The 17179-nt window shown below is 40.9% G+C and overlaps 2 protein-coding genes across 2 annotated transcripts; both read right to left on the reverse strand.

Annotated features, from left to right (window-relative positions):
- Positions 1-428: 428 nt before the first annotated feature.
- On the reverse strand, positions 429-2589 carry LOC143886534 (mavicyanin-like). The gene is made up of 2 exons (XM_077390544.1): positions 2115-2589; positions 429-1006 (listed from the first exon to the last, which is right to left on the reverse strand). The coding sequence occupies exons 1-2, from the start codon at positions 2290-2292 to the stop codon at positions 663-665; spliced, it is 522 nt and encodes a 173-aa protein (XP_077246659.1). The 5' UTR covers positions 2293-2589; the 3' UTR covers positions 429-662.
- A 13211-nt stretch (positions 2590-15800) lies between these two features.
- LOC143885959 (uncharacterized) lies at positions 15801-16949 on the reverse strand. The gene has a single exon (XM_077389986.1). It carries the CDS (start codon positions 16947-16949, stop codon positions 15801-15803), a length of 1149 nt encoding a protein of 382 aa, XP_077246101.1.
- Positions 16950-17179: the final 230 nt, after the last annotated feature.

A 17179-nucleotide genomic window follows, 5' to 3' on the forward strand; every position in this document is an offset into this window, starting at 1 on the left:
CCAATTCATTTGTAGCAATGTTTCAATACCCCACTTAAATTCCTTTTATATCTATATTAAAGACCCATTAAATCCTAAGCATATCCATCAAAACCTAACATTCCCAATTCAAAACCTTCGTTTTTTTGCAATGTTTCCAAACGCAAAAAATTGACCTGGGCTTGAACTTTTTGGTTTTTTGTTCGGCTCAGGCCATCGCAACCAAGGCACCGGAGAAGGTTATGACGATCTATCCAGACGCATCCCCAGGCAAAAAGTGAGAAGATAAGGAAGAAATGAATGAGTATCACACCTGGTTTACTGTTCTTCTGCTTTTTTAATGTTCAATCGTTTTTTGTAGTGACTAGTAATATAACAAGGCACTCAATCCAAGTATGCTAAGTGGCACACAACACATATGAGATCATAATTAGCACCCTGTTTAAGACCATACAGATATCATTCCACTTTCTAGTTTTAATAATGGAACTCCTCTCTTTATGTTAGCTGTTAAAAGCTATTACAATCCTAAGAAAAGGCAAATCAGAGAAGTATTTAAGAAAGTAATGCAATTATCAAACCAAGGGAATGACTATCATTCCTTTATTATACAAAGACTTAAACATAAAGAATATAAAATTAGTTTCAAGTTCAACCAATTCAGGTTCATTCCCCATTAGCCATTAATAACTCAGCAAGAACCAGAACCCAAATGCAACAAGTTGACAAGCCCATTCCCATTGCCAATGTGGAACACCGGCCCCATTGCTGGGCGGTGAAGCCGGAACTGGATTATAGTTAGACTGCACTGTACTATTGTCAACTTTCACGTCGACTCCAAATCTCATCCCGCCCAGGCAATGCCCCGGTATGTTACAAATGAACCAGTAATTCCTCGCCTCCTTTAGCATAACTCGGTCATTACCACTATCATACTTTTCTAAAACTCCTGTGCTCGAATCGCATGACCTATATGTGTCCTCGCTCACCTCGTACGTGTTATGTTGCCCCTTGACATAGTTGAAAACTGTACAAATTAACCAAATATCTGTATTAGATTAGGTTGAGATCTCACTGTTGGATTATCTTGGTTGTAGATTAGGCAAGTGGTAGATGAGGTAACCTTGATAGAATAGGTATTAAGTAATTAAAGAGGATTTAGTAAAATCATTATTGGGGGTTTTGCAAAAGAAGTCTTTTACTTTGCTTTATTTGCGAACGCAATCTTCTAGTTTGACAGTTTACAGAGTCATCTCATTTGAGCGAATTTCGCAAATAGGATCACGCCATCAATTTGTGAGAAAAATACCGTGGCAGATATTTTTACACTCATAAAAGACCAAAATTTCCTTATATGTGAATAGATAGAAATTACCTTGAAAAAAGACTAAAAATGCCCATGATGCTCAGTGATATGTTTTGAAAATGTAGGTCCCACCAACTCAAATCAAAACCGTGCATAGGGTGGAGCCCCTCGTTTTACCTCATGTTTTGAAGAAGCAGGTCCCACGCAGTGTTTAAAAACTCCTTGACTCGGCAAGGAACTCGCCCGGGTCGACTCCTTTTTACCTTGGCCGAGTTCCGCGTTGCACCACATCCGCATTCCGCAATAAACTCCTTTGACCACCGCATCAACCACGTTCTTAGCCTCGTCTGCACTGAGTCGACAAGAAATTTCCTTGGCCACGTTCTGCTTCAAATCCACGTTTTTAAACACTAGTCCCACGATCTCCAACCAAGCAAATGCATAGCGTGGTTTTCATAATTTTACACCTCACGTTTTGAGACCCAACAGTTTACATCTCACGTTTTGAATAAGCCAAAGTTATTTTGGTGTTTTTACAAGGTAATATCGGATTTTTCACATATAACCTCATTTTGGCCTATTTACGTGTAAAAACAATCTACGCACCCCCACCCCCACCCCCGCGCGTGCGTTATAAGGGGGTGCATGCGTACTGCAGGGGGGGGGTGAAAATATCATCTCCCCTGAACAAAAGTAGAAGACTTCTTTTTGCAAAAACCCCATCATTATTTTACAAGACCCAGAAGAGGAATCAAAAGATTACAAGGATTAAGATAGAAATTTTTTTCTTAATTCTTAGCTACTATTAAGAGAAGAAGATTTGCCTAACCTAGAACATCTCCCACGGTGAAATTGTATTTGGCCGCCCAGGTCATATAGTTCGTCCCCGTAGTCCACCCGTAATCATCGCCGACCGTGTAAACGTCGGCATTGGCCGGGCCGACGAATGAGAGATTAACCAGGAAGAGGATGCAGAAGGTGTAACATATGACATTCTGAAATTCCATGGATTTTGGTGAGGGAGAAAGTGATGGAATGGGGGTGTATTTAGAAATTTGAAGGTGAATGGGAAAAGGGGAGTTGAGGCTTAATTTCTATGGTGGTGGGTGGGATAGAAGACTCCGTCCCAAGAAACTGAAAGCCGATTGGGGGAGATGTCGTTGGGGCCTTTGGTGAGATGGTTTGCATCGGGAAAGTCGTCGTTTGTATTTGTTTTATTTAGAAGACCTTGTTTTGAATACTTGTTATTATTTAGTACTTGCCGGCAATCAAGGAATTGTTTTCCACGGAATATTAGTTTGCCAAGAACAAAACTTGGCTCAGGCCGGGGTCCGAGGAAAGTAGGCCGGGGTACGAGGAACTTTCCTCGGACCCCCTATAATAGCAAAGAGTGTGGGGGTGTGGAAATATCAATTCCATGTTTACTTTTTATTTTCAGAAGTAATTGATATTTCCACACCTCTTGCTATTAGACTATTAGCAAGGGGTCTGAGGAACTTTTCCTCAGACCCCGACCTCAGCCAAGTTTCCTTCGCTTGGCAAGTGGTGAGAGAGGGAAACAATTGAAAAGGCAATGGTGCTAACTAAGGGTTGCAACTCGGTCGGGTTGAATTGGGTTGAGGCCAACCCTAGCCCAACCCAAGATAGCATTCACTCAACCCTAACTCGACCCAAACCGAGCCAAGGGTCGAGATGGTCAACCCTAACACAACATGCGTCTAAATCTCTCAATTCTAACCCAACTCGTCAAACCAATTTTTTTCTAAACCGGGTCCAGTTGAGTCGGGTTGGGTCTCCATTAACCTAGGGCCAAATAGAGAAATACAGGAAAAAACATAATCCTAAGAAATCACGATAAAATTAGAGGACAGAGGTCTGGTTGCACAAGGCCTCAATCCTAACCCAACACGAAATTAAATCGGGTTGGCTTTTCCCAACCTTAGTCCAACCCAGCCCAAGCCAAAATTGGGTTGAACCCGACCCACGTTGCACCCCTAGCACTAACTGGCTGAAAAGTCGTCAAAATAAACCTTTATTTGAATAGACATTTTCTTTTTGCTGTTTTTACAGTCCTCACTCATGCCCTCTCAATTCTCCCCCTTTCCTACCGTCCTTGCCCCACTCTCATCACTGGATACCCTAGTATTCCATGAAAAAAAAAAAATCATCGCTGCCAAACATGACCTTGGGAAGAATCAGTCCACTTTCTGCACCAATCATGTGAGCATGAAGAGAAGTATGGATGGGCTTTTTACTTTTAAATTACTACCATAAGGTAAAATCTATTTACATTTTTGACCCTTAGAAAATGAACATAAAACAAATTTTACGTCCATTTTTACGTCGTAAGAAATAGAGCCTTAAAAGAAAAAAGGGCGGGCTAGTGCACGAGGCTCCCGCCATTGTGGGTCATGGGAGGGCTAGATGTACGCACGTGTACCTTACACCTGCTTTGAAGCAGGTGTAAAAGCAGGTGTACCTTACACCTGCTTTGAAGATAGGATGTTCTTTGATAAGGAAATTAAGTTCACGGTAACTTTCAAGTTTTGAGTATTGTCGGACTAATCATCCCTCATTTATCTAATCTGCCATTTCTATATGGGGACCGGCCTTTATTACCGAAAAATGCTTGTTTTTTTCCATAAATTGGATTTTATTGAATTTGTGTTGTTGGAAATTAAGACGTAATAAAATAATTTAGAAATGAACTCATAAATAGAACAACAATCAAATATAGGAGAAATTAGTGGATCAAATATCAAGGGTAGATGCCCCGCCCTTCTACGTGCCCGATCGGGCACTATATAATTTCTCCAAATATAGAACGCATAAATTGAGCGAAAGATTGGAAAAAAAAAAAAAAAAGGCGATGATATTTTCACCCCCTGCGGTACGCATTCGCCCCCTTTGTAACATGATTTGAAGTAAAAAAGCGTTAAAGTTTCACTTTAGGGAAGGGATATATCCGCCCCTTTCCATTAATTGGGACACCTGGCTTTTATTATACGCCTGAGCACGTGGGAGACGTACTGATCATTAATTGGGATACCCGCCTCCCTAATTACCGGTAGAGGGCCAGAGTTACATCGTAAGGAAGTGTTCAACGGCCTAGATTGCTATGTACACTGATTTCGGGTGTCCTGAAAAGGGCCGGATATATCACTTACCGGCTTTTGTACTAAACAGAGAACTAACGAATGATCAGTACGTCTCCCACGTGTAATGTAAAAGGTATACTATTCACAGCTACGTGTACAGCCCCTGTTCCACCAAGTGGAAAGCTATCCTACGTGGCATCTCAAACCATGACCATGAGTATGACTTTAACCCTAAAATGGTACAAATGAAACGTACCGAATCGTGTTTCCACTATATCGTTGGTGTTTCCGAAACGCATAAAAAAAACCCCAGACCCCATGTAATTAGAAGTTAGAACTGATTATGGGGTTGTTCAGAATGGTAAAGGTCAATATTGAAAAATCCTGGCTCTCTTTTCGTTCTTTTTGTTCTCTCTGATTTTATAATTTTTATGTAGCTCCCTCCATCTCTCAAAAATATCTTTCACATAGTAAGGATGTGTGTTGCCTTGCCTGTCGATGTAGCCCATTGTCGCAAACCATGTATATTCTTGTCTTCTTATGGTAGTTTGATTTATTTCTCTTTGTTCCTTTTGTGGTTGTGGTTTGTTTGGAGTATATGTTTTCTCCATATTGTTTGTGCAAGATCTTGAATTTTTGTGTGTGTTTGCTGATGGTGGATTGACCAGCATTATTGGTGGTGGTTTTGGCCGCTACAATTGGTATCGGAGCGGCCGGGTTTTGAACACAAGGTGTTTGTGAAAATGCTTGATAGAGGGAAAGTTTGAGAAAATGACTTGTCACACATTTAAGGTGGATCTTTTTTTATGGGAGACAAATTTTGAGTTGTGGAGGATGATGGCAAGTCAAAACACATTTAGGGATCGTTGAAGTCTAAAAAAATAAAAATAAAAATTAAGAAGCAAGTCGAGACCCCATCGAAGTCAAAGGGGCATGATGGAAGGTTGTTGGAATTGTGGTGAATGTGGACATTTTAAGAAGAATAATTCAAGAAATAAAAAAATCCAATTTTGAAAAAAGCTTTAACTCCGAAAGTGGGAAAGGTAAAGACAACCTGAGTGGAGATTCTAAGGAGGCAAACCAAGTGATGGAGATCAATGCCCATTGCTCGTTTATTATAGGCGTGGCCGCCCTCGAGGAGCCCCGTAGAGATCTTTTTATTATTATTTGTGCTCCTTAGGGATCTTTTTGTTATTTTTAGTGTTATCATGGGTATTTTGGGGCATATTTGATTTATTAGGGTTATTTTAGTATTTATGGTGTTTTAGTTTTTTAGAAACTCTTAATTTAGCAAATTTCAAGCTACAGCTATGTTGGGAACTTTTGGATGAAATACAATTGAATTGCGTGAATTCTTCTTCTCCTCTTGTGTTCTTCTACTTCTCTTCCCCAATTCTTCTTCTCTTCTTCTAATTCTTCTTCTTCTTTCTTCTTCTTCTAATTTCTTCTCCCAGCCTACATCAACTTGGTATCAAAGCAAAAGATCTAAGCCCGCTCAAGTTGCTTATGGTTGAAGATCTCTTCCCTACAAGTTGTGCCCACATCTTCTTCCGATTTCCAGAAATTAGCCATCATTTTTTTTCCTTTTCTCAGCCACCAACCAACCTCCAGAAGCCTTTTGCCTGAAACCCATCTCCTAGCCACAAGACCCTCAAACCAGCCCCCTCTAAATCTGTCGACCCAAGCCCATTGACCGACCCTGTAAAACAGATTCTGAGCCCTTCTTTCACAGCCCATTTCCCACCCTATCAAGCCCAAGGTTTACAACACCCAAATCCCACCTTTAAATTCAGCCAATAACCTAGAAATTCTGGGTTACTGTTGCCAAAATAGCACCCCTAACCCTTGTGTCCTGATTCCAGACCCATCCCGTTGCAAAGGAAAAGAAACAAAATTTGTTGTCGGAACCCTGAAACTCTCTTCGCCGGAGTCGTGCCGCACCATCGCCATCACTTGCCAGAGCTCCACCGCCATCCTCGCACCACCACCCCTCCGTGAGGAAGGCAAAACCAATTTGGGTTTTTCTTTAGCTGAAGCAAAAAACCCATTTGGGTTTTGCTTCTGTCTTGGGTTTTGCTTCTGTCGAAAGTCAGAAGATGAGGATTGTTAATTGCCTATTTATAGGCAAAGCTACAGCTCTTTTGGGAACTTTTGGATGAAATACGATTGAATTGCGTGAATTCTTCTTCCCCTCTTATGTTCTTCTACTTCTCTTCCCCAATTCTTCTTTTCTTCTTCTAATTCTTCTTCTTCTAATTTCTTCTCCCAGCCTACACCACCAAGTGGAAGTAACCGCATCCGGTGTTATAGAGGATGAGGTATTGATTGCGGGTTGTAATTTGGAATTTGACTAGAATTGGGTTCTTGACACGAGTGTTTCTAATCATATGTGCCCTCATCGATCTTGGTTTTGCACATATGAATCATGTGAAGGAGGCTTGGTGAAGATGGGAAATAACTCGACTAGTAGAACACTTAGTGTAGGCTCGGTACGGTTGAGAATGTTTGATGGGATGATCCACATACTTGAGAATGTTCGGCATGTTCCGAATATGTCAAAAGGTTTAATTTCTTTGCTTATTTTAGAGTTGGAAGATTATAAATTTTTGGGTGGTGATGGATTTCTTAAAGTTTCTAGAGGAGCATTTATAATCATGAAGGGAGTCCAGGTTGGGCTCTTGTACACAAGTTATTGGAAGTGTCATGGTTGGTGATGTTGCAAACATGGTGGTTGATAAAGTCTATAGAAGAAGAAATGTAAGCTCTTCAAAAGAACAAGACATGAGATTTGGTGGAGTTGCCAAAAGTTCGAAAGTCTCTTGATTTCAAGTAGGAAAGCTTTGTAAGGTGGGGATTCTTCTTCAGGGTGGAGATTGTTGAACCGGTGATGCACAATCACGGTTCATTTTTTATTTTTTATTTTGTTGTGTGGATCTAGTGGGAGCGGAAGAATAAGAAATTCGCAATCTAAAAAATAAATAAATTCCACTTTGATCTATGATTTTAATAAAACCATAGCCCAAAAGAGAAGAAGAAGACTCACAGCCTATTTTCACAAAATGTTTCCAACTCGTCAAATCCAAAAAAAAACCTCCCTTCACCAAGTTGCATACTTTCTTTAATAACAAAGAAAAGAGTCCTAAAATCCTTCTAAATCTACCCATTAAAAAATAAGAAAAGATCTCTCTATTCGTGAGAATGCAAGAGTTACTAAAACCTATGACAATTCTTGCTAACTTAAGATAGGATAAAATTTTAGGAAACTAAATCCATGCAAATCCATAAGGATGCGCCTGCAACAAACTCCTCGGGTTGGAGAAAATCCGTCATCGGATTTGAATCTTCGAAGAGTGCACGTTCTTACTAATCTCCGTTGGCATCATTTTCCCATGATTCAGAAAAACTCATCCTCAAATTTTAAAGTATCGAAGAATGATCATCATCTAGAGCTCTAGAGCATCAAATTCTTCTACATAATCTCTAGGACGAAAAGATAATTTTTATTGACCTCGAACCGACTTGAAGTCATAGACATCCAGTGTAGTCTTCAATGTATGATCTAATAAAAATGGATCGACAAAAATTGATGAAGAAATCAGATTAGTATTTCGCCATTTGCCCTCCACTTCGATCTCCATGCCGTCAGATCCAGCTTATTTTGTCATTTGTTCATAGTTTCATAGCGCCCAACAGCCATCGCTTGTGTCACTACATCATCGCAACTCTCACTATCAATGATAAGATTATTTGTAGTACGCCAAGTAGCCAACGCTTCACCACGATCATTCCAAGTGATCTCATCACCCTCATCATCATTGCAGTCGTCAAAATGCTGTTGTTCATTTAGAATCTCTGATTTGAGTAACTTGTTAAATTCTTTGACCAAATTTACATAGCTTCGGTTTGAACTCGTCCGATCCTGAATTTCCCTTTCACACGGGTCACCCTGCGGAGCACGTTGATGAAAGGGTTGATATCTTCCGAGATGAGACTATTTTTATAGCCTCTCCGAGTTTTGAGACGCGTTACGTGTTTTGTAAGTTGATGGATTTGCATCCTTAATTCTTTAACTTTATCGATTTGATGATCCTGATGACGCCCATGAGCCATGGTAGTCGCTTTGCGACAAACGCCACGAGACAATTTGAGCTATGATACCAAATTAGTGCGGGCGAAAGAATAAGAAATTCACAATCCAAAAAACAAATATAATTTTTCCACTTTGATCTATGATTTTTATAAAACCATAGCCCAAAAGATAAGAAGGCTCACGACCTATTTTCACAAAACGTGAAATTCCAACTCGTCAAATCCCCCCCCCCCCCTCTCCAAAAAAAAAAAAAAAAAACTCCCTTCACCAAGTTACATACATTCTTTAATAATAACAAAGGAAAGAATCCTAAAATCCTTCTAAATCCACCCACTAAAAAATAGGAAAAGATCTCTCTATTCATGAGAATACAAGAGGTTACTAAAATCTATGACAACTCTTGCTAATATACCTGGCAAATGGGCGAGCAGGGCCGGTTTTGACCCTGCCCGTACGGGTCCGAGTCAAAATGACCTGGAAAATTTTACGGGTCACTAACCTTGGACCCGGACCCGCGGGTCACCCGGATATTTGACATATTTTTTTAGATTTTTTTTATTTGTAGAAGGATTTGCTAGCCACCTTCGCCAACCATTTATGTTGACTGTTTGAGAATTTGTCTTATTGTCGCGTGGTTCAAAATGCAAAGATTTGGCAGAAGTACGATTTGTGAAAAGGTGGCTAGCAATAAATAATAATCATGGGGTATTAAGTTTTAAATGAGAAATTACCGAAAAATGGAACCAACGTAAAAAAATGAAGGGAAAAAAACCGAAAAGATGTTCTAAAATATGACAATTACGGAAAAAATTACATAGAAAAATGAAAAGTTATGACAATGACGGAAAAAAATACATATAAAAAGTAAAAGTTATGACAATTACGGAAAAAAAAGTTCCAAAATAAAACCTTTTGCACTTCTCTACGGGCGTCCGCGGGTCCACCCGGCCCGGCCCAGTTTTGACTGGCCGGGGGGACCCGCGGGTCAATTTCAAACAGGTCACTGATTGGTGACCCGGACCACTTTTTGCCAAGTCTACTTGCTAACTTATGATGGGATAAAATTTTAGGAAACTAAATCCATGCCAATCCATAAGGATGCGCCTGCATCAGGATTCCACTTGTTATTTAAGTGGAAGATGTTTTCTCTATCTGGATATACGGTTTGTATAGGCAAAAAAGAGGTTTTGAGAAAAGAAATTTAGGGCAAGAAGAGGGGTTTTTCCTTGTTTTGAAAGGGGGTTTTCTCCTTGTTTTTTGCAACCATCTTCTTCCATTCTTCTTCTTCTTCTCAATTGAGTTTTCTTTTTTCCAAGCTAAGCAAAGCAATGGAGGATTTTCCAAAGGGTTTTCTCTCATACTCGGTGTAGATATTTGAGGGTTGCTTTTTCGTTGCATAGAAGGTTTAAAAGAAGGGCTTTTCCAATGGTTTTTGCCGGTGTGAGTTAACATTGTACTATTTTAGTTCTAAATAACGGATTGTGTGTTTCCTTGCCCGTGAATGTAGCCCATTGTGGTGAACCACGTATAATCTTGTCTTCTTCTGGTTGTTTGATTTATTTCTCTTTGCTCCCTTTGTGGTTGTAGTTTGTTTGGCATGTATATTTTATCCATCTTGTTTGTACATTATCTTGGATTTTTCCTTGTGTTTGCCGGTGGTGAATTGACCGTGTTATTGGCGGTGGGTTTTGGCCGCCACAAAAGCACTTCGGTCTCAGACTCCGACACCTGTTCAGTATCTAGGCACACGCGTGGAATCCCCGACAGCATTCTCACTATCTATGTTGGGGCGGAGCGACGCAGATTAGTGATTCCAGTGGTAACCATTGAATACTCTTTTGTGTCTGTGGCAGGTTTCATTCCCAGCTCCTCCTCCTCCATTTCTGCAACTACCTGTCATTTCTCAAGGAGGATATAGCTTAAAAACATAAGACCTTCAACAAATAATAAAGCTTCAAGTTGACTGTGGCCTATTTATGCTCTGAAATAGCTGGCTCTGCGCTGCTTCAATCCGATTCCTTGGATCACAAAATGGTCGATACTATTATATTATATCCAACTTGGAAAGAAATGAAAGGTAGGGGGAAATTCTGCTTTTCTATAGATGTTTCATGTGCAGATGAAATGGTCGATGAAGTACATTAAAGAATATCGCTTGTCTCTTTTTTTTTAATTCCATTTAGTGTCCGTTTAGATAGTCCAGTGTTGCAGGGCGATCTGAACATACACTCATGGGTTTGTTTGGGTGGATACTGTGGTATGATTATAAGTTAACAAATGACAGAGCTAAATGCCATACTAGAAAGTAAAATGCTTCCCCACCTGTAAGACTTACATAGAGGATTCTGATGTTTTGTTTGAATGGCTACACAGTAAGCGAAAATCCAGATATTGTTATATATGAATTCTCTTTCTTAGCACTAATGGAATGCTTAGGAGTTGATAACTTGAACAATCACAGATCGCATAAGAGTTAATGGCAGTCTTCAGCCAAGTACCATGGAAGAAGCCAGGGTAGAATACAACATTTTCAAAGATATTTTATAGACTACTTCTGAACCATCCCTCTTTAAAACTAGAGTAATAGAAAGATGATTTGAGGGATAGAGGGTGACACTACCAAAAATATTTTAATAGAAAGACGATTTGAGGGATAGAGGGTGACACTACCAAAACTATTTTAATAGAAAGATGATTTGAGGGATTGCTGGAAATTTCTGGAAAAGTTTGGAAAGGAAATATATTTCTAAAATTTCTTACTTTTTTTTACACATGAAAAAGATAACTTGAACCTAGCTCTATTCAATTTTTATTTAGTAGGACCTTCAATTTATGATGATATCCTCTGAATTAACCACAATCAAATTGTTTCCCTCTAAATTGTGGAAAGAAAGATTTTCTTGTGGCGCCTCCTTGGAGATCTTCTTCATTTTTTGATAAAATAGATGATTTAATTGCGGGCTCATCTATTGTTTTTAATCATGTTCAGAGATCCGCAAATGGGGAGGCAAACTCTTTGGCTAGAAGTGGGGTTATGAGGTTGGAGTTAGAGTGGTTTGACTTCCTTCCCCCTTTAAGTTTTTGTAGTGTTTTGTTTCTCTTGTAATTTTGGTTGGGGTCCATCTCGGCCCTCTTCCTTCTAATGAAATCACCCTGCCATTTCAAAAAAAAAAAAAAAATTGTGGAAAGAAAGAATTTTCAAGAGAGAAAAAAAAAATACCATCATAAAAGTTTTGCATGCAATCCAAACAAGGCCTTAGTTAAAAAATATCGGAAAAATGTAATGCTTGACTGAAGAATGCCCTTTGCAAAAATTTAACAGGGGCAACCCCATTGGATCAATGTCACCTTAGTAGATCAGGGTGGGACCAGGTGAAATGTAGCCGATGTGCAAGATATCCCACATCGATAACAAATAAATGTGTTGGGCCATTGCTTTAAATAGTTTCTGTTTTTATATCATTCCTTCAATTATGAAACATTTGCAACAATTAAATCAATGCTTTAATTTTACGTCATTGTTTTACTTTTGAAACAATTTCTGTTTATATCATTTCCCCTCTATTTTCTTCGCCCTGTGCATCGCACCATCGAGGCGAGCCTTCTCCTCCCATGCCGTCATTGCCTAAATATGTTATTTGCGTTAAATCTTAGACATATGTTCCATTCTTTCTTTTCTATTTCTCTTACATGACCTATCTGAGTGTAAAACTCATATGATTGCCGCACGCCTCCACCAATCTCGCGGACTGGCTGTTGCATGAGAGAGCATCCACTTAGGCTGAGATTTTGTCTTATTCATTTAATTCATCAGAGGTAGCTGCTCTCTCATGCAACACCCGATCCGCGAAATGCCTTCTGCGATGTTCCCTAGCAAATCCCTTATATATAAGCGGAGTCTAGGAAATACAGAATAAATACAACATTAGCATACACATATACCACACCACGGCCTGGTCCACCTTGCATGTGTGAAAATTTCCTTCCCTAAGGCCCTGTTTGGATTGCAAGAAAAATATTCCTGAAATTGTTTTCTTGGAAAACCTTTTCTTTCCGTGATCTAGAGGGAAATTATATAATTATGCTTAATTTAGAGGGATATCATTATAAATTGAAGACCCCTCTAAATAAAAATTTAATAAGGTTGGCTTAGGTTATCTAATATTCTAAATTACTACATAAAAAAGTATGAAATTTAAAAAAAAAAAAAAACAAAATTCCTTTCTGAAAATTTTCAGAAAACCCCTTCAATCCAAACAGGGCCTAAAGGCTCCCTAGTTTTCCTTTGATATCAATTCTTAGAGAATTTCATTTTCTATATACAACCAAGACATCTCTTGTCCGCTACCAATGTGGGACTAAAGTGTCACGAAAGGCAAAGCTTTTTTTTGAAAAGGGCAACAGAATATATATATATATATATATATATATATATATATATATATATATATATATATATATATATATATATAAACAGAACCGAGGTGGTCCTGAAGGAACAAAGATAATACAAAGATAGCAGTACAATAATTCAAGGAGGTAGATAGTCAAAGCACTCAAACGCGGCCCGAAAGACTCCTTTCTTGGCAAGGCTGTCTGCTTCCGCATTGGCTGATCTCCTGACATGACGAAAAACTATTGAGGAGCCCTTAGCTCTGTCCTCTATTTCCTCTAAGAGAGGCAAAAATCGCCAAGGGGGAGAAGCGTTACCCGAAAGCCAGCGAATAACATTTAAGGAATCCCCTTCGACGATAATTTTGTCGCACTCTAGACGAGGCATCGAGAGAAGCCCGCTATGAACGGCTCGGACCTCTGCCTCGTTTGAGTCTGCCACTCCGATAGGCCCCGAGTAGGCCCAGAGGACTTCCCCTTTGTGGTTTCTACATAACCCTCCTACTCCTGCCATTCCTGGATTGCCGATAGACGATCCGTCAAAGTTAAGTTTCAGGGACCCCGGAGGAGGAGGAATCCAGGAGGGGAGGATTTTCACTTTGGTAGCCGATTCCAAGCATATGATTGACCATCCTTCCCAGAGGTCGAAAGCTGAAACAAAACGAAACAGAGGAAGGCTTCGAGCCCAGGATATGACCGCAGCTATCAACTGAATATAAATCCAATAGGGAGATCTAGCCTTCCCTTCAAAGATACGAGCATTCCTCTCTTTCCACAAGAACCACCATGAGGCCAGGAGACACATCTTCCACAGCGTTCTGCCTTTCCTTTTCCAAGGAGTCCAGGCCCAACTCTGAATGAATTCAGCCATAGAGTTGGAGGGGACCCAACTGATTCCAAAACGAGAAAAAATAAGACCCCAAATATGGCGAGCAACCTTACAGTGTATGAAAAGGTGGTCAATGGATTCCCCAGCGGATAAACATAGAGGACAGTGATCTACCAACCACATTCCTCGTTTTCTCAAAAAATCCATAGTTTGAATGCGGCCCCAGCTAACCGACCACCCAAAGAAAACAACTCTCGGAGGGCAAGATTGTCTCCAAACCGAGGAGGACACATGCTCCACTAAAGAAGGGATCAGATGGTTATAAAAAGATTTGACTGAAAATATCCCCGAAGGATTCCAAATCCAAATCCGACGATCTACGCCCGAAGACTTGATGAAGCAAGAATCCAATAAGGAGAGGAGGGCGCTGTAAGAGTTTAACTCCCTAACAAAGAAGTCTCTGCGAAACTTAGGAGACCAAGCCACCTTCCCATGTTCCCTTGCAAAACATTCTGATACCCAGGCCTCTTTCTGAGATGAAACGATGAATAAGTCAGGAAACATCACTTGAAGAGGATCGTCCGAACACCAAGGATCTTGCCAGAACCGAATCCGATCCCCCCTATATACTCTGAATCGGACGCCAGGAGCAAATAACGACTTCAACTTCAAGATGTCCCTCCAAACCGTGAGACCTTTGAGTTTGAAATTATCAACAGAGTCCCAATGCCCATGATCTGAACCATACTTACTTCCAATGACCCGGACCCACAAAGAGGATTGTTCTTCGCCAAATCTCCACAGCCACTTGCCCATAAGGGCCTGGTTAAAACTCTGAACCCTCCTGATACCCAAACCTCCATTTTTAGTAGGCAAGCAGACCATACTCCATTTAATCAGGGAGACCCCCTTGGAAGACCCTGATCCGCCCCACAGGAAGCGTCTCTGAATTTGTTCGATGCGTTTAGCAACCGAGGCGGGACATTGAAAAAGAGATAGAAAATATATCAGCATATTGGATAGAACGGCCTTTATAAGCACTAATCTACCTCCTTTGGAAACCAACCGGCGCTTCCAGGTGGCAAAACGTCGCTCAATCCTTTGAATAATAGGAGCCCATAGGTTGTGTTTCGGTCGACCCACACCAAGAGGAAGACCCAGATAGGTTGCTGGAAAGACATCTAAACCACACCCCATAATTCCGGCGAAAAAGGATGCATCGCTCTCAGAAACGTTGATCGCGAACAACCGAGATTTTGCGAAATTAGATCTTTGACCCGAAACCATCTCATAACAACGAAGCATAGCTTTAAGGTTAAGAATCTGGGATATGACCGGAGAACAGAACAGAAGAGTGTCATCCGCAAACTGAAGAAGCGATACTTCCACCTTACTCTCGCCAATAAGGAACCCTTGATATAGCCCCAACTCACTTCCTTTTTTTCAGCAGTCTACACAGTGATTCGGCCACAATCAGGAAAAGAAAAGGAGAGAGAGAATCGCCCTGCCGCAATCCTCTAGAAGATTTGAAGAATCCTTTTGCTGATCCGTTGATGAGGACAGAAAACCAGGCGGACGATAAGCAGTTCCGGATCCACCCTCTCCACCGACCCCCAAAGCCCATACGACCCATGAGAAAATCTAATGCTGCCCAATCCACTCGGTCATATGCCTTCTCCATGTCAAGCTTGCATAGAATGCCACCTTCCCCCTTCCTCCGATAATAGTCAATGGCTTCATTGGCTGTTAAAGAACAATCAAGAATTTGCCGGTTGCTTATAAAGGCACTTTGACAGACCGATATAATTGAAGGAAGAACCACTTTGATACGATCCGCCAGAACCTTTGCGAGGACTTTGTAAAGGCTGCCCACAAAGCTAATCGGGCGAAAATCCGAGCTTTTTGTTGCTCCTTCAATTTTTGGAATGAGGACGAGAAAAGTTGCACCTGTCCCTTTGTCAAGAATGGCTCCCTCAAAAAATTCTATGAAGAATCGAAGAATGTCCGATTTTACTGTTTCCCAGCAAGTTTGAAAGAAAGCCAAACAAAAACCATCGGGTCCAGGGGCTTTATCTTTTGCCAGAGAAAATAGTGCTGATCGGATTTTCACCTCAGAGAAAGGGATTTCCATTCCGGCTGAGGAATTGGGCGTAACATCCCATCAGCTGAGTATAAAGATCTGTAGAATTCAATAATTTCTTCAATAATTCGCTCATTGTCAGATACAATCTCCCCCTCCACTTCTAAGGATTCAATTATGTTCCTTCTTCTGCGAGCACTAGCCATGGCATGGAAGAAGGCTGTGTTTTTATCTCCCTCCAACAACCACTTGACTCGAGATCTTTGGCGCAAAGAGATTTCTTTAAGCATCAACAACTCTTTATGCTCTTGAATTAATCTTCCTTGTTGCTCATAATCCTCCGTCGAGGACAAACCACTCTCTGCCAATGTATTTATCTCCATCAATCTGTCCTCAAGAATCCTCTTCCTGCCTTGGTCCACTTCTTTCTGCTCCTTATCCCACTCTTTTAATTTCCCCTTAATGAAGCGTAATTTTTTGCCTATAACTACGTCCCCTAGACCTTCAAAGACGCTTTCAGACCACCATCGGACTAAGAGAGCCTCCATTTGGGGATTTTCCAGCCAAGCTAATTCAAATCTGAAGGGGGGCGGGCCCCAGAACTCCATTTTAGGAGACAAAAGGAGAGGGCAATGGTCGGAAACTGAATGGGGTAAAGCCTGCTGATAGACTTCAGAAAGAATTGCCAACCAGTCACCCGAGAGGAGAAATCGGTCAAGCCGACTCCGGTTCGAACCTCTGGCCCAGGTGAAAGAGGAGCCACCCAAAGGTAAATCTGCGAGCTCGTTGATTGCGATGAAATCAGCGAAAGATCTCATGCCCGCAGTGACTTGCTGACCCCCAAGTCGATCTCTTGATCCTAGAACTTCATTGAAATCCCCCCCGATACACCAAGGAGCGGAACATAGGCGTCGCGTCTGATTTAATTCTTCCCCAAAAAGACACTTCTCAGAGGATGACAAAGGACCATAGACGCCTGAGAAGAACCAGACTGAATTATCATTGGATTTTCGGAAAGCAACGGAGAGAGAGAAAACTCCACGCCAAACATCCGTGCTGTCCCACAAGACTGAATCCCAAGCCACCAAGATGCCCCCTGAAGCTCCTTTGGATGCTAAATCCCAGTCAGTATTGAACCCCATGCTTCTCATATCTATGTTACGGATTTGCTCCATCTTTGTTTCCTGAAGACAAACAACCTCAGGGCGCCGATGTTTAACTAATGCTTTGATTTGAATTCTTTTCTCCCGAGAGCCCAAGCCGTTTATATTCCAGGATAAAATCTTCATTAACAACTGTATTCCGTTGAATTCCTCCCCGCCCTGATACCAGACTTTCTTCCTTTTTTTTGGGATGTGAGACCTTTGCTATGCGATCCAGAATCATAATTGATATCCGATTGAAG

The sequence above is a fragment of the Tasmannia lanceolata genome, unplaced genomic scaffold, assembly GCF_043159265.1.
Source record: "Tasmannia lanceolata isolate RefF3 unplaced genomic scaffold, GAP_Taslan_0.1 ptg000011l, whole genome shotgun sequence".
NCBI lineage: Eukaryota > Viridiplantae > Streptophyta > Magnoliopsida > Canellales > Winteraceae > Tasmannia > Tasmannia lanceolata.